Below are 18,399 nucleotides of genomic sequence, written 5' to 3' on the forward strand. Positions count from 1 at the left end.
TTTTTATCATTCAGCTGTTTCTTGGACTATGTGAAAGTTAATTCATCGTTGCTGAATAATACTGAGTCCAAGTGGAAGTTTCCATTTATAAAACAGTTAATTAGTACATATCAAATGCAAGTTAGTTCCTGTGGAGCAAATTCAAACTCAGCAGCAATGCTGACTGCGGATGTTCTCTGGATGGACGGCCTATGGCGACTGTAGGAATTGGTCTGTACAATGATCATTTTCAAAAATTTGCAAAATGGGCTTTAGCTACTTATTGAATCTGTTAATGCTTTGTAAATAAAATTAGTGAGCCTCCTCTTAGAATCATTCACCTGCATTATTTACCTAGTAATACGCAATAACAAATATTTGTTGACTGTTTTCAGGGCCAAGCCTTCTGCCATCTGCTAAGGACACGACAGTGAACAGACTTATCCCTGCCTTAGGGACTCTTGAGCCTCTACTAGGTGAAATACACATATAAATGGAAGCTGTATTTCCTTCAACGGGTAATAATCTTAGATAAAGTAACATACAAACTTCTTAAGGCAGGTTAAGTATTTCAGTAAGTGCTAAGTTTTTAGGCTATTAGGAAGTCCTTTTTTTTTTTTTGAATTAGCCTGACATGCCTTTGAATCTCTTTTCCAACACAGATAATATGCTGTGGGAGCAAAGAATCATCACTTAAACTCTTTAAAATGAGGTGCAGAAAAGCTACCCTAACTTTTGTTAGGATAAAATAAAATAAGGTAGGTGGGGGGAATAAAAGACATCCTTAAATAGATAGTAAGAACTTAGTCTATTCAGTTCATAGTCCTTATTTTGCTAAAACAGTATTCTCCCCACACAAAATTCCCCTTATCAGTAATAGATGCAGTGATAAAACAAGGAAATATTTTAGATTTTGATTCAGATTAATCTTATGAAAGAAAAAATGTCTCTGTCCTATATTACAGGGAGCACTTTAAAATACTCCTTGGAATGTGTCTGGTAGAGTTCACCCACCTTTTTCAGTGTAATGGGATACTGGAGGCATGAAATAGAACTGAAAAACCTGCAAACCCAGCAAACTACCTTGTACATAATCATAGTAAGCTTTTAGTTATAAACTACTTGGCCGTCCTAAAGCTTAACGTAAATCCTCGATTAGCTTCTCAAAATTTATGTTCTCTTTTAGTAAAGGCAATATTTTAGCAGTCTTTGAGGATGTCTGTGTGACAGATGACTTCTTCCTACCTAAAGTGAAAAGGGAAAAATAGAAAATTTACAATTATGTATATATTCTTTCTATTATATTGTAAGTTTGGAGGCAAAAAGAAGAGAATGAATTATTCTTGGACCTTATTCCAAGTAAGCAAGGTGAGAATAAGCGCGCACGCGTGCACGCACACACACACCACTTTTATCTATATACTGCTCACCCCAAAACATCCTTGGGCATCCTAAGAAATTAGAAATTACTTAAATCAGGGAATTCATGACCAAAGCGATAAGGATTGGCCTAAATACTGGCACTCACTAAAGGTCTGCACGTCCCTCTGGGGGAAACCAAAGTTTCTCCCAGAGATAGGATGTCCTTAGGAAGTTATACATACTTCTGTTCCAATGAAAGTTCTGGCCCAGCTAGGGGAGAGGTGCCCCAGAACTGTAATTCTCTGAACTATTAGATATTGGGAGTAGATGAAAACTGTCTACATCGAATCATTAGTTTATCAAGAAGCCTGGCCCTCTAGAAACTCTGAGCCTAGTTTCAGGCAGTATTATAGTTCCTATTCTTACTATGAAAGATACAGTTAGTGATATGTAATTGGCTAGAGTATGTTTGCCAACCTGCAAGCCCTACACATGCCAACCCTCTATTCCTCCCACTTGACCTCTTCCACTCCCTGTCACTCTCTCTCCTCCTGTTCCTAGAATGTAGCACGCATGTTCCCAACTTATGGCTTTGGAAACTGCTCTTCCTATGGAGCCCCCAACAAATGCCATTTAAGCTTCTTCTTTGAGTTTTGCTTGGTTACTATAACCTGGTTCTTAAAGTCAAGAGAAATGTGACCAAATTCATCACCCACTTCAAAATATTTTCTGAGGCCGAAAAGACTTACTCTGAGCAGTAGCAAAACTGCAACCACTTTTAAAATTTCACAGTAATACTGCTTCAATCCAAATGTGCATATAATAATGACTATTATAATGAAAAGCAGAGATGACTTCCCAACTCCGTTTGATCCCAGAGAGGCTTAACATAGATGGACGGCTGGTGGAATTATAATTAAGTCTAAAGCTTTGAAAATGAAAACTAGTAAGAGACAATCCCCTAGAAGTTAACCTATTGATGCAATATGCTATGTGCACACGACACAAGGAAGAAATCTCACACACTCATGCACAAAAGAACTTAAAAACCAGAGTATGACTACCCTGGGGAGTTGTCCTTATAATGAAGTCCTTTTGTCATCAAAGCCTTTGCCATTGGTCCTTTTACAGCTCTGCTGTTTGCTAGAGAATAGTGTTCTCCAGTCACGAGGACAGTGGAGGTACCAATGTTTAGTACGAAGGTATTAGAAAAGGTATTGGCAGATGGTGGAATCATGTATTCTCTCCCTAGAGTGATACAGTGATTGGAAAACCCAGGCTCTGGACATAAATAGAACTTGATTCAAATATCAGGTCAGATACCAGTGGTACCAATTACAAATCATGTGTCTTTCAACTTGGCATTTAACTTTCGGAGACTCAGTTTTATTGTACATGAAACAATAATGGTACTCTGCAAGGGGATATTATCTACATATGGTCTAGAAATTCACAGAGCACTTAGTAAGTTCCTAGTGTGTTACAAGTTTTACTTATCATCCTCACAGCAAGCCTGATATGAGACCTGCTGTTATCCCCCCTGCACAGATGAGACTGAGCCACACAGAAGTTAACGTGCCTCAGCTCACACAGCCAGCAAAAGGAGCTGGGATTCAAACCCAGGGTCTCAACCACTATGCTGGCGATCTCAAAGGATTTTCTGAAGACTAAAGAAATGAATCATAGAGAATGGTCAGCTTAGTGACTAATAATAAGTTATTCTTAAAAATTAGCTATTATTTTCATTAACTACCAACAGGCATGTGAAAATTATTCTCATACACTGTATACGCAAACATTAAATCCTAACAAATTATTTTTTTCATCCTTTCACAGCTTTTGCTAAAGAACAATTTAAAAGAGGCCAATTCTGTGGCTACAGACAGACTCTAAAAATGTCACTTAGAAACTCCTTTACTCACAATGTCCCTTCATCTTCCAGAAACTAAATCATGTGCAGAATGTAAACAACAATAAAATTAGATTACCGTTTTTTCTACTGACAACAGAAAATTTGACCACAAATATATAAATATAGCTTTTAAAATGTAGCCTCAAACCATAATGTTATACACATTCACTCCAGTTTACATATTTTTCATAAGTAAGAGTTCTTAAAAATACTCTAGTTGGATATAACCGTATTTTACGAAATTAAAATTACAGTGAGGAAAACAAATTCAAGATACTGACAATTTGTTTGCATTCTAAGCTTTGTAGAAAGGATAAAGCAACTTTCAAATAACTTCTGATAATAGAAATTTGTAAAATTGAATTAACCTATCAGCCTAAAATATGAAATACACAACTAAATCAGTCTTAAAATGCAGAAAATTTAACCACCTAATCCAAGATTGCATCTCTTATCATCTGGGAAATCTGATATACCAATTCAAAATTACTACTTGAATTACCATCAGAATCCCTGAAACCCTATTTGTAGTGAAGATTCCAGTTGCATCTGGTTTTATGTCACCTCAAGACAAATTCCTCTGCTTTAAGACAAGTTTAGCCTCTTCTTGAGTTTGCCTCTAAATTTACAATCAAGAAAACTCAGAATGAGAGCTTTGAGTTCTGCTTGCTCACAACTCCTTTTTGCCCTTCACCACTCCTCACCCCTAGACAACCAAAAATAAACACTCACACCAGCAATATACGAACCGACCAATCTTATGCTCCTGTGGATTTAAGACAAGCAGAAAAAACAAAGATGGAAAGAATCACTGCTTTGCAAACAAGGCCTTAATTAGGTACGTAAATAAAAATCCTTTTACTGCTGGAGCCCTAGGTCCTTCTGAAGAAACGTTTCCCAACTACGTCTCACACTGACACAACACAAACGTCAACATGCAGCCTCTACCAAAGAGAGGCCGGAACGTATACCTACACACTGGAAATCCTCTCAGGTCCGACGCTCATATTTATCTAATAGGAGTATCACCACCCAAGAGCCTATGTCTTAAAAATTAAGCTTTAATAATCTAATAAGAAATTCCTCTTCCATTCTGTCCCGAAAGACGAAAAGACTAGAAGAAAACAGTTATAAAAGGAAAGCCACCACTGATGTTTCCATAACCATTCCATCAGTCTCTCCAGGTCAAGCTTTAATTATTGAACAGTAATCTAAAATAGTTATTAACTCATCTGGAGACATATCACTTCTAACAGTGCTTTTCTTAATGCAAGTCAAGCATTCATTTTTACTATTTTGTATTTTTGCCTCTTTATGTTTTCTAGTTCAAAGATGTATAAACTGGGTGAAACCCACAGTTCACTGCAACAATAACAACTCCCAGAGAGGTTGGAATAGAATATACAAATATGAAGAGTTGAAACTTTTGAAATCTGAAACATTCAAACAACGAATCTCACTAAAGAACATTTCAACTAGGAAGGAGAAAAGCACAATATGTGAGGCTGCAGCTCAGTGTCTTTCTGTCTTTATCCCTTAGATGAACCATGAAAATAGGCACTAGCCTGTGAGGACAGAACCTACAAACACTGAGTCTTATGATAATTTGGCAGCCAACTTAAGAAGAAACTTAATATTCTCTGCCTCTCCACTCCATTCCCTTCTTGTTTGTTCTGCAGATGAAGTTATGGTTTTTGATACAGGAGATTTTCATGTTTTCTTAGCCTCATGATAGGAACAAGTGGCTGCAGGAAATAAAAAATGGCTCTGGTGAGAGAAGACAACCTATCTAAGTGGGTGGAGGGCCAACAACTATGTAAACTCAATGGAAGTTTTGTTGACCTAATTAAGGAGACTCATTGCAACTGGGCTGCAATAAAGTCACTTAAATATCCATCATGGCAGGGATAGCTAGAAATACTTGTTATGGACCTAGGGGAGGTGATTGATATTTTAAACACTCTTTAAAAAGTTAAGGGATTTCTTGTTTTTTTTCATTCCTCTAATTCATTGGTAAATACTGCTGGTTTCAAAATAAATAAGATTTCAAAGAAGGAATAGGAAAATCTATAATGATTCTATTCCAGGAAAGCTTGTCAGCCACTGTGAATTCACTGATTTTTAAGCTGAACTCCTCTAGTGGTGACTGAGAGAAAAGACACAAATGCCTTATGCAACATGTAAGCAGCATGATAAATCGATTCACAAACTTAATAATAACCCAGAACTTTCTGATATCGTTTGCATCTGAACAGACGTGTAGCATAGGTGGTGAAGAAAGTTTGGGTCCATGTTTTCAAACTGTACACTAAAGTAAAACTGATGCCCCAGTCGACTGACTAAAATTTCATGTATTCTTTGGATAATTTATACTGATATCTTCTCACTTCACTTTCTACCATAACCTTTGCAAAGTATACCAGTAAAGAATGCCCGAAAACAGAGTGAGGTGAGTAACTGGGTACCTGTCTGAAATAGGTCTAAAAAAAATCCATTTCTAAGCCATAAGATAACTAAGAGGTTTTTTTTTTTAGGAGAGAAATAATTTCTAAGTATTTCCCAAATTGATAGTTCAGCAGATTACGCAGTTATCTAAAACATTTTCTTAGTTTGGATTTATTTTAGTTACGCAAAAATCTGATCAAGTACATATTACTGAATACAAACATGACATCAAGCTATGAAATATAAATATTCAGAAATAGTATCATTTCACATGTCCTTAAAAAGCAAACCACGCATCACTCACACAAAGCCATCCAAGGGGGCAGTCTCCAACACGTACCCTGTTTCAATATTGCCTGGTTCTTCTTTTGTAGGAGTTGATTTGCCAGTAAAACGATGACAAAATGAAAACATCTTACCCCTATTTCATGTCTTCATATATAAGAAAATTAACTCATAATTACTCCTACCAATATGTATTGGTCTATTTTATAAATCAAAACAATATAACATACTTAGAGCTTCTTTTTTTTTTTTAAGTTACTTTAAATGATTGTCTTATTTGGACTTCACAGTGATGAGAATGACTGTTACAGGTTTCCACCTCTGGTCCCCTGATGCTGCCCTCAGCGGCCGCCCTGCACGCTGACACTGGCATGGGGCCTACCGGTCCAGGGCCCTGCAGTGGTCTGTGTGTCTGTCTGTGCACACACCCGGTCCAGTCCACACTGCAGCAGCTGTCATGCTCACACCTGAAGCCAAATTCCAAAGGAGAGGAAAAAAGGACTGCTGGTGTTTATTTCATCTGCTCTATAAAATCTTCTTAAATGCTAGAATGACTTTCCTATACATAACTGAAATTTCTTTTTGATTGCCTATCGAAATGGGCAGAAAAGAGTTTCCCATGTAAAGGAACCTTTTTCAGAGATTTTTTTTTGCTACGTCAGCAAAGTTTCTACTTTTGACAGGGACCATTTTCCATAAATGAAGGTATTTACTCAAAAAGGAAAATACAGACGACTTACATGTAAAAACAATCACGGAGGCTGTAAAAGTTATCTCCTATCAGAAACAACTGATTTTACATTGTATCCATTACCAGAAATTTCACATCATTATCAGTTTCAAAAGGCTTCCCTCACACATACGGGAATATTGCACCAAACGAACAAGTTTATGGCATTTGGGATTTTTTTTGTTGTCGTTTTTAAGAACTATGATGAAAGATCATCATGGTGATTGAGAAATGATGGTTAAGGGTTTTGCTTATGGATGGAACTCTAATGTAGATAATTCTAGTGAAACTTAGGTTCTAAGTTCATCAAGGTCCTAAGGCTTAGTAAGGAATAAATAAGCAAAAATATCATCTGTGAAGAAGGAATATTTCAGTAGGCTAAAGTAGAAATAAATACAATGCAATATGTAACATACCCTTCTATGAAGTTTTAAAAATATGTATAGTACCTAAATAAACGTGCACGACAGCTAACGATACAAATAGCTTTACCTCTATGTTTAGACTTAGGTATATATGGATTAAAGTAGGCGTTCCTATTTACATGAAATTTACATAAATATTCACATGTATTAATTACACAAAAATCATTGTAACAGTACTATGTTTGAAGTATATACTTAATCTTTAAGAAAGTAAATGAATTTCATGTTATCTTCCAAGTAAGGTCGTATATTTGTAAACAATAAGTATTTTTTTACTTCTTTATATTTCAATGGCCAAAGCCCCAAGAACATTAGGCACACAAATTATTTTATTGATATTTAGAGACAATCCAGTCTAATGTTGCCTTGAAACAAATTTGGTTATATTTAGTAACAAAGGGAAAGTAAAATAAAGGAAATAATCCAAATTTTCATGGCTCATAGAGCAAAATGATTGCAGATTGATACTGTGCTGTGGAGAACGATCAACAAGAAGAAAAAACACACTCAAAGCTTAAATATGTCATGCATACATATGCATCTATGTGAAATAAAACCAGTCTGTGTAATGTCATAATAACCTGGTAACATGCAGTCCCTAAGTAAGGGTGGATACTGATTCGTAAGTCAAATTACCTAAACAAGAAATAAAACAGTGGTTTCATGGATTTGACAACTGAAGTCATAACCACCTAGTAACACAGTGTATACTGATGAAGAAACAAGGTGCAAAGTAAACAGTGAGAAGGCAGACACTCACCTTCGGTGCCATTGGGAGTCATGGAATTACTATTTATATGAGAGTTATCGAGTTTGGGGGATTCACTACTACCACTCAGACGGCTATGCGGGCTGGTTAGATCCTGCATTTCCATAGACCTAAAGACAAGAAGCCTTCCGTTTGACAGATGTACCAAATTCATAACCCCACTATTTAATGCGCTAACGACTTGACACCTTCTTTGAAACACATTCGCACAAAAGTCCCATTGTATCTATCTTCTTCGACTCAAAATAGTTTGTCTTACGTTATGAAAGGATGGCTGACGTGAAAATGTAACGTGTACTATTACAAGATGTCACTGGCCTTACCTATTCAGCCAAACATTCATATAGAGGTTTTTTTTTAATCTCTTTTTCTCTCCTCCGATAGCTCATCAAGTCCCAAGATCTATTGTGACAATTCCATCTATTTTTATTATCAAAGAAAACAGACCATCATGCTTTTCTTTTTAGGTGGGAAAAAAACCCCAAGGCATTATTTTTCTAAAAGACGAAAGTGTAAAATTGAAAAAAAAAAAATCACTTTTCTATGGAATCTCTTTCATCTGATAAATTAGCACTAGGTACTCCTTTATAATTTACCGCCCAATTGTAATTTAATGGGTCTCCAAACCAAATACCACACTTGAAGCCTATAGTCCAGTGACAGGGAATGAGTTGTCCCTGATGCATGTGTTTACTCTGGTAAACTGCTTAATTGTTCCTCTGTCTCCCTTGAAACAAATGCAGCATTAAAACATCCTGATGTCGGCTCACTTGTTTGCTTTGTGGATTACATACAGCCTGCCCAAGTGAGGAGGGAGCAGGCCAGCATACAGTGAGTCCCCAGCAACATGAGTAGTCAGAATACCTCAGCTGTCACCCACTCAGGGAAATAAGAACAATGCCACTTCCCTGCTCAAATTGGGCATTTTTACAACACAAAACCAGCGAAATCCCCCCGAAAGTTCTTCCACTCGGCAGTTGCGTATGCCCTACAGGGTACAGAAGCCACTACTCATGTTCACAATTTCAGAGCCATTCACTTATAGTGCATCTTTTCCTAATGAAGAGAGGCGAGCATTTGTTTAAAGTGACTAAAAACACACCTAGATACCGTTCTGTTTTCTGACAGCCAAGTGTTTGAAAGTATAAGACTCATTCACTTTATTTTAAACTTTGTGTTTTTCTAAAAAAAAAAAAAAAAAAAAAGAAGGGGGGTTAATATGTATGAAGCTAAGACTGTCTGCTCATCCCGCCAGGCCAATAAAAGCTCCAGTCGTTTTAATTTGGAGGCTGCACTTAAACTGACTGTAAACGTCAGTGTTTAAAACGGCTTAACATGAACCGTTTTACTTCCAAAGTGAGTTTTGACTTCCCCAAGTCTTCTGGATTCAAATGGGAAATGGCTTAAAATCCAATTTTTCTCCCCTAATTCTCATGACACATTCACAGTTTTCCTAACCCCAGAAACTAGAACCCCTAATCATTTTCAAACCCAGGATCCTCTTCCCTTTCTACATATTTAACGATTTTTTACAGGCACACACACAAATGGTTAAGTAATTTCCAACCAAGGCTATTAATAGAAATAATTAAGAAATACTAGACAAAAATAGATAGGGGGGGTCACAGAAAGGTAATCTCCCCAAATGTCAAATATCAACGATATCCTTACCTGCAACTTGAGGAAACAGCAACATCTGAACTGGTTTGAGATGTTTGCACCTGTGATCAGGGGTAAAAAATTAGAAGCTGTTGTTACTCTGCTTCAGTGTCAGTTCTTAATTATACAGAGCACGTGGCTCAGGACTACAATGCTCTCTTTTAACCAAAAGAGAAAAAGGAGGATACTGCAGCGGTGAAAGGCATATTGTCTTTAAGTTGAGGTCTCCACTGTTGTTTCCTCCTCCAGGTCTGCCCTCCTCCTCCCCTTGTTAGGGGGGGAAGGCAGCCAAATGACGGGATAGTGATTCATCACTGGCCTATGACAGCTGCAAACGGGATTACCCCTCCCCCAATCAACATGCAAAGCAGCCTTATTCAGGCAGCTTGGACAAGGTGCTTGGAAAAAAAAAATAGCTATTAGCAAAATGAGTGTGTTTCACAGCAGTAGTTCAAGCATTAACCCTCCAGCATCCTCAGAAGATCTTTCATCTTCTGCTATCACCAGCTGAAATAGAGTTCCCACCCATGCCTTTGACACCTGACAGTTCTTATCCTTATCGGGATGGTTTTCTCCTATATTTACTATTGAACATTCACCAAAACGGCTTCTCGGCCACTTTTCAGGCAGTGCCGGACTCAACGAGAAATAGCAAAGGCAAGTTCTCCTCCCCAAAGTCCCATCGTGGAGCAATGTGCTCATGTACCCCAGCAAACTGAAAATTCAGTGAATGTCTAAATTCAGGGAAATCCATCACTGCCTGGTGAAATAGCAAAAGCCGTTCGCTTTTGGTTTAATTTTCCCCATTTTAAACCAGGAGAGAGAATGGATAGTTGAATAATCAATTCAGTGTCTCAGCTGGCCAGAGTTCTGGTCTCTTTTGTCTCCAGATGAATCTGTATTTGGCATTTCACTGAACAGCTAACTTAGCTTGCAGGCTTTGCTGGTCACTGCCCTTCGTCCAGAGACAGCAAAACTGCCAGCAGGTGATAAGCTCAGGTGAGGGTGGGCTGCTGGCCCACAAGCTCGGGCTAACGCCTGCCTCGGAGGTAAAGGGAATTCTGCATAACGTTTAAAATGACTCAGAATTCCAAATCTTTGATGTGTATTTTCATTCAACCGGAACAGACATCAATTAGGGTTACAGAACAAAGATGAAAAAACTGAAGCATCTCAAATGGCATTAAAGTTATCCAGCCAAGCATCTTCTGTTGAGTCCTGTTATTTTTTAATTATGATTTATGAAATTAAAAAGTACTACCTTTTTGGCAAGAATAAAGCATCGTTAAAGTCTAAATATCTTGGTATAATGTTACACGAAATTTCTAGGTATACTTTTCTAAAACATGTGCAGGATGAAAAATAATTTTAAAGAGATGCCTGAGTACTCAATAAAAGTTTCATTTTAATGCCTACAGATAGGTCACTTTGTGATAACTGGCTTCTGATTTTTTTTTGAAATTAATGTTCTCACACAAGATGAAATGTTTTCCTTTAGAAACTGCTGCGATATACCTCAAGGATAAATTTCCTTTTTTTTCTCTTTTTTTCCACTTTTATACACCTGGAATAAATTATAGGTGAGAACTAACTTAATTTTAAGAACTCTCTTGGCTTAATTATGTGAAAGAGTTTGTAAAACATACTTTCTGTTACATATTAAAATACATTCCTATTTTAACCTTGGCTAGATAGTATCATCTTAAAAACCTAATTTTAGTTTCCTTGTATACTTTGAAAGTTTGATTATATTTATATTTGAGGTTTAACCTATCCTATTTAATTGCAAAGTCAATCTGTTAATTAAAAAAATGAACTTCAAAATAAGAATCATTCTAACACGCTTTCTCACTGAAAAAAATGCATTTTCACAACAACGTACTTTTTTTTTAGGCTGGCTGGACTCAGTCTCTACTGTACTTCGTACACTACAATTTTTGAACCCGTATCCATGATCTTCATTTCATTAAGTATACATCAGATATATTCTTTTGTGTCTCAAGGATTAGTTAAACCATGTGTTGTGTGTTACTGTTTTTAAAAATGACTCTTTAATCAAAATAACTTTAAAACAACTAATCCTCACTTAGGCTGGTCAGCTGAATCCACATCGTGGTCCAGGAAAAATAAATCTACTCTCAAGAATGCGAATGCAGACAACAATTAGACACAGATGTGAGCAAAATTAGTTACAGTTTACAAAATGCTACACTTCACATGCTTTTAGTTTTTTATGTGTAGTACAAGATTACAGTGCAGTAAGAAAACACTCTTGTAATGACTTATCTAAAAAGAACACCTATTTCTGATTGGCGTTAGTTTTCTCTTATGTTTGCCAATATCTCTGGAAGGTTCTAGGTTTTCAAGGTCTAAAAACATAATGTGCTGCAAAAATAATTAATTAGGCGCCTTTCCATTCAAAGAGAAAACAAAATATTTCATGGTTTTCAGAAAAATGCTGTTAGGCATTCAGTAAGCTCATATTCTCTGCCTTACATCCATAAACCTAGTATGTTTCTTGTCTCCTCCTAATCTGGTATTTTTAATTCAAATGCTCCTAGGAGTGCAAAAATATTTCCCATAACATTATAAATGGTCATCTTAGATTACAATGAAGTCATTTCACTTTAATGCTTTTTAAAACTCTTTGTAGAGAATACCCAGTGTAGCGTACTGACAGAGTTGTGAAAATACAGAGAAAAAAAGAGAGCAGAACTTCTTAGAATTTCAATTCAAGGATCCGCAACTAGTAACTTTGACTTCTGATTAGTTAATGAGGTCTTTTAAGTTTGCCTTTTTTCTAATTAAATTTCTAATTCTTCACAGATGTAACTTTTGTTGATGTTCAATTTGTCTCTCTCATTTTGTTAAACCTCACATAGTACTTCGCCAATCCATTGAATAGCCACATTAAATCTGTTAATACCATGCTCTTCAACCCCAGAAATTATTTCCAGAAGGCAAACTTGCTTTGAGAGATCATCAAACAAGACTTAAGGTACACATTTTATCACATTTTTCCCTACCACAGAGCTCAGGATGCAGAGCAAACTTCATGACTTTTGCACTGTTTATTATACTTTGCTAAATTACAAATCAAAAGCATCTGACAGAAGATCATGTATGAAGCCAAAAAGTTAATAACGTTCTGTGAAAAGTAAACTGTAAATGGAAAGGGATTCTAAATCTCAGCAGCAGAGAGCAAATAAAATGTAGGTACTTGTTTAAATTATGGGTTTTCCATTGGCTTTTTTGCTTGCTAGAAGCAATTTTTATAAAATGACTATAATTTTAAACTTTTTTTTCAAACTCAAAAGAAATTTTCAAAGTGAAAGTACTGAACTTATCTAAATAAATAGAGTTGGCAGGCGAGCTAGTTTTGCCCAACCACAGATCAACCTGAGTACTCCCAAATTTGAAAGACAATGGCAATTTTCTAATCAGAGTGTATTTTATAGGAAAGAAAATGTGCCTTAGGCAGAAGGCTGCTTTTAAATCACAATATATCCTTGCTAAAATGTTCCTCAATCAACATTTCCAACGATGGTGTCAGTGATGTAATAAAAATCTAAACCTAAAATTAAAATGAACTTCCAGGAAGAGGTAGATGTCGTTTCAGTGTTAACACTTACCTCCTTCTTTATCAGACTCCATAAAATGAATTCTTTAATACCCTTACTGATTTTAAACGTAATAGACTGTATCACTTTTTAAAGTATCTTGTTTAAAGAAAATGACAAAATAGAGTCCCCAGGAAAACAAAAACAAGTATGTGAAGGACACTGATTCTACCTATAGACTTGACGGATTGCTTTCAAAATTAGCATTTATTTAAGATGTTGAATGTAATACTTTCGATAGCTGATGAAATGGAAGGGGCTTTATTCTCACTGAGAGTGTTTTTCTCCCCAAGGTATTCTTACAAAATAAATTTTCGAATTCAAGAGGAAATTTTCTTTTGAGAAAATCATTTATTATGTCTACCAAACTCCCAGAGCTGTTGACTTCCCTTTGGCATTCTAAAACTGAACAGTGGCTCAGTTAGGCTGCTCTGTCTGTCACCGCGAAGAATTTTCAGGATTGAAAATCCATGGCTGTTTGCTCACTTACTGAACACTTTGGGCCTTAGGAGAACTCAAGCAGCGAGAAAGTCAAATATCAAATATTTGATAATGCAAAAAAGCATGACTATTCGTGTGTGCATGTCTTCAAATCCCAAACGGTGGGCGAAAAGACTCACACGCTTAAAATAAAACCTACTAGGAGAGACACATCAAGAAAACAACCCCCAGCCTATAAAACTACACTATGTGCTTAACTAGCGACTTTTTGTATCCCTTGTCATTTTAAGAAATGAAACATAAAAACACTTGTCTACATTCAGTGACAGCTCTGAATTTACTGAATTCGTGCAAAAGCTGTGCTTAAATGTTTCAAAAACTCCTCCCAAGAAATATAACCCCATGAGTCATTAGCAATTCATATACTGATTTTGAATGACAAATATTTTAAGTGGTAATTCAAAAGTTTAAGAACCTTGTTTTTAATTTCAAGGTCCATTCAAGTCCTGTTAAATGTCAATAAGTGAGAAATATATTAATTTGGCAAATGTTTATTATTTCACCTTTTGAAGATGAGCCATTTAATATAATGTTTGGGAAATTTGTTTATTGAAATGAAAGGATTTCCTTCCTTAAAAAGTGGTTTCAATTTATTTTTGTTATCTGTTGTCCTTTGAAAATGTTAATTCCTTCCTCCTTTTCTCCAATCCCACTAAAATGTATAGGAAAAGTTATCTGTGTGTTGCAATGGATATAGACAGATACCGCTTTAATCAATATCACACAGTAATAGTTGAGGTTTGTGCAGAAAAGAGATATGAAGTGATCTCCCTACAAGAATATAGCCACGCAATATACTTATTTACATAGAGCACAACAAAAGTCATCGTTAACAATTAATTTCTAATTACCTCTTAATGATTCTAATCGCTCAGCTAATTTGGGGGTTAAAACTTATACTTTTACGATGGAACCCAGTGGCCCATAAAGCACTGGGTACAAAGTGTCATAATCTTCCCCACGCCCTAATGTTTTTCTTTTAAAACAAATCAAAACAATAACTCAAAGCGCTCTTGTTATCTTCGGCTTTGCCCACAGGACAGCTGTTGTCATTCAGAACAGTTTTTCAAACAGTCAGCTTGTACTTACAGCGCTTACATCTGCTGCATCCACCAGTTTCCTGGGCTCCTTCGAATTTTCTGGTTTAGCAAACCTCCATTCCTGACATAGTTTTGCTCCTGGATAAGGACGCGGGAGGGCTCTTAGGGGCTCTCGTCGGAGCCCGGCGCTTCGGGAAGCGGAGCGCGTCCGCGGGGGGAAGCGGGGCCGCGAGGACCGCCGCCTGGGCGCCGCTGCAGGCTCGGGCTGCCGAGCGACTGAGCGCACACGCTGGCCCCGGCGAGAAAACCGCCACACTGGACGGCAACAGGAAGGCTCAGAGTCGGAAGTGGCACTGGAGAGTTTCTACCTCGCCCCAAACTCGCAGCCATCAGCTCCCACCGTTCTGTTTAGTCACCGCTTTGAGCCCCGCGCTCTTTCCCTCTAAACAGCAGCAGCTGATAGCATCTGAGAAGCCCAGACAAAGAAACAGCACCATCTCATCCCTCGATTTGTTGGCGCAGCCTTGTAGGTCTGCCCGTGGAGCCTCGGGGCTTTTTTTGTTTTTGCAACGCAAACCACAGTTATTCTCTTGTCCTATCCTTATTGGTTTAAATGCAACAATTGAGAGGAGCACTGCTCTCTCTGACTCAACCTTGCTGCTCCGAAAAAATTTATTATGTAAATGAACGCGCCCCATGCTATCTGAATAAACAGCTGTGTGAGAATCGCTTCTCAGAGACACTGTCAACACACATCTCTTGCTACAGCAGCTACCAATTACGAGCTTTGGGGAGTAGTTACACGTTATCTTTCATACTTTTCCAAAACTTGTTTTCAGGCCCTGAAACTTAGGGAATCGATACTTCCCCCCCCTCAAAAAATTTTTTTTCCGAATGTAACAACTAACAGGTCTGGGGAAAATGAAAATTAGAATGGCCATTTCCATATTAAGTAAGCAGAGGGAGAGAAAAAGCAAACGTGTAAGCTATTATCAGTTTAACAATGAAAGCCTGAATGTTAATTATGCAGTGATTTCTAGAATGGCAAGTTTTACAGGAGCAATTCTTTTGGATATGAACCAGATAATATTTCAGTGTTGATATTTTAAAATGATTTGGGGGGAAAAGATTTATTTTACCTAGAACTCTTTCCTTACAGTCTGTTCTTTTAAAAAATTCTAACTAAACTCAATCTATGCATGAAAGTCTACAATGCTCACCTAGGTAGTTGAACTATTCAGATTATGACTAAATTACAGTTTAAAATATTTACTTACTATCATGTTTTAGGCAAATAAATGACTTCAGTTATTAAATCAATAACTTAACCATTATATTGATTTCAAACATTTAAAGAAGGCATCACTTACATGACTAATTATTATACTGCTTTTTGCCAGCCTTTTACCATAGTTCAAATACAAATGTTTATTTTTACTCATCATAACCAATTTTGTACTCTAAAATAGAATCTTTATACCCGTTGGATTTTCCTTAAAACTGTTTCGTCATTAACAGTAATACTACTCTACGGATCTAGTCTTTTTATTAGTAATAATAAGCATCTTCTTCGTTAAGCCTCCTGCCTTGGTATGGAAAAACATTTTAAAAATCACAGTTACTTGTTAAATGATTTTATAATACATTTCAGATCATCAACTCATAAAACAGACAGTCTTACCTTTACTTTACTAATTTGTAAATGAAAGCACCATTCCAATGCAAACAAAGAAGAAACTTCTAATGACCAAAATTCAATATGGACTCCCCACCCCCTACCCCCCACCAAGGATGCCAATCTAAATTCCTCAGAAGAGAACACTTTGTCAAACCTAAGAGACTGCTTAAACTGCAAACTCACCTAGGATTTCATTTTGTATGGTACTGGCAAGGAATCATGGGCTAGCCACCTACCATATTTGGGAAGCAAGGTCAAAAATCAGTTGTTTGCTATTGGATCTGTTCATGCAGCCGAAATAGAATTACGTTACCACCTACGGCTCTTTCCCAGACCAGAAGTATCGGTTATTCAGTATACTAGAGTATATATGCAGAAAATAAAATACAGCATGTAATGGAGGTCTCTAGTGCCGTGACATAAAATAATTCAATCTGTGATATCAAAGACCTGCACAGTAACTGCTTTTGCTATCATATTTATTTCTAAGCTCCATAAAATATAAAATTTGAGATGCTGTTTGGAGAATTCAACCGTATTTGAAACTTTAAGCTATTGTGGCCATGTTTCCCATAGTTTAAAAATTATTTTAGGTATAATAAGATAAAATATTATTTTTCTGATCCATGAAAGATTATACTGATGAATCTAGAAGACACAAACCATATGAAGTCAGCAGGAATATCATGTAACATATCTGACTTTTATATAATCAAATTTACCACATTATATTAGTTTTTATATTGAAATTCAATTATTTTTATTTATATAACCAAACAAGAACCATTAAAGAAAGGATGCATGTCATTATGAAGAAAATGATGAAAAGCATGATGAATGTAATGTGAGCACTAATTGATATGATATAGGTCATGCGGCATAGTTACGTCACAAAGAGCTTAGTCATTGGCTACAAGAAATATCCATGTATACCACTTATTTATTTTTTAACTTTTCAAAAGTGTGTATCACTATTAAATGCTTTCCTTTTCCTAAAGCAAAATTAGATGGCCTAAAAACAATCACATGCATATCCATAAATGTTGTCTGGTTACTACTTCTGAATATCAAATATGTAATAAATACCATACAGCGCACACCAAAATAAGTTATCCTCTGATAAACAGCAAAAATGTAAGCCATTACTAAGAAGACCCAGTTTGTAGTGTACTGTTAACTTCCTATTTCTAAATTTTCACAACTATAATTACATGAATTAACCATATACTTTAAGGACCAAGGTGTTCCTAAATAAAGTCATACCCATTACAACAGAAATTAGGAAAACTTGCTGAAAATCCGCCATTAGTAAAAACAGGTGATAGTAGAAAACATTACTATCTGATATTTCCTGGAAAAATTTCAACACATAAACATACGAATAGGAGGAAAAAATTTCTAATATGCCTTTTCCACACTAAAACAAAAATAAATTTTATCTGGAAAAGGAAAACGCTTGGAATAGTCAACTGTAACAAAATGTTTGAATACCCTCAAAAAGGATGATATCTTTCATGTATCTCCAAACAAGTTTTATCATACAGAGCAAACTGTTGTATAGATATGTGCCTGGTTATATAGAAGTCTGCAATTTTGACAGAAGTTGTTAGTGCTGTTCAATGAACAGAGAAGTTTAAATAAAGGCACGATTACAAAAATAAATGTGCCTAATTAAAAAAGAAAAAAGACATGGGTAGATATAAGGGATCCATTAGAACAATTGAAAAGGTAAGTTGGAACTTTTCTAAAATGACATGAATATACAGTTGATTAATCCAATTAAATATAACAAACACTGAGAAAGCAAAAGCTAAAACATGTCTCCCTTTCCCTTTTTCCATTCCAGGAACGATAATACAGTTCTTGAGCAGTTGTGAAGTTTCCAATAAAAGACAGACTCAGAAGTTTTTTTCTTCTAGTTTTGTTTACCTTTAAATCATTTTAGAATTAAGCATGCATGCAATTACCTGGTCTGATGCCCACTATCTCTTACC

At 36.3% G+C, this 18,399-nt stretch overlaps 1 protein-coding gene across 8 annotated transcripts in view; it reads right to left on the reverse strand.

The window, feature by feature from the left end:
• Positions 1 to 15,042, reverse strand: part of EYA1 (EYA transcriptional coactivator and phosphatase 1) — a 159,277-nt gene extending 144,235 nt beyond the window's left edge. For 3 of the 8 annotated variants that reach the window (XM_060287383.1, XM_060287382.1, XM_030859578.2), the window contains exons 1-3: positions 14,777 to 15,042; positions 9,579 to 9,628; positions 7,899 to 8,017 (exon numbers count right to left, since the gene is read on the reverse strand). In XM_060287383.1, coding sequence (XP_060143366.1) covers positions 7,899 to 8,013 — 115 coding nt within the window. In that variant the 5' untranslated portion in view covers positions 8,014 to 8,017; positions 9,579 to 9,628; positions 14,777 to 15,042. Of the gene's footprint in view, positions 1 to 7,898; positions 8,018 to 9,578; positions 9,828 to 14,776 lie in introns of those variants that run through there. The other 5 variants (XM_060287378.1, XM_060287377.1, XM_060287376.1 and 2 more) reach the window with 3 other exon arrangements.
• Positions 15,043 to 18,399: the final 3,357 nt, after the last annotated feature.

The sequence above is a fragment of the Globicephala melas genome, chromosome 17 (assembly GCF_963455315.2).
Source record: "Globicephala melas chromosome 17, mGloMel1.2, whole genome shotgun sequence".
NCBI classification, from domain to species: Eukaryota; Metazoa; Chordata; class Mammalia; order Artiodactyla; family Delphinidae; genus Globicephala; species Globicephala melas.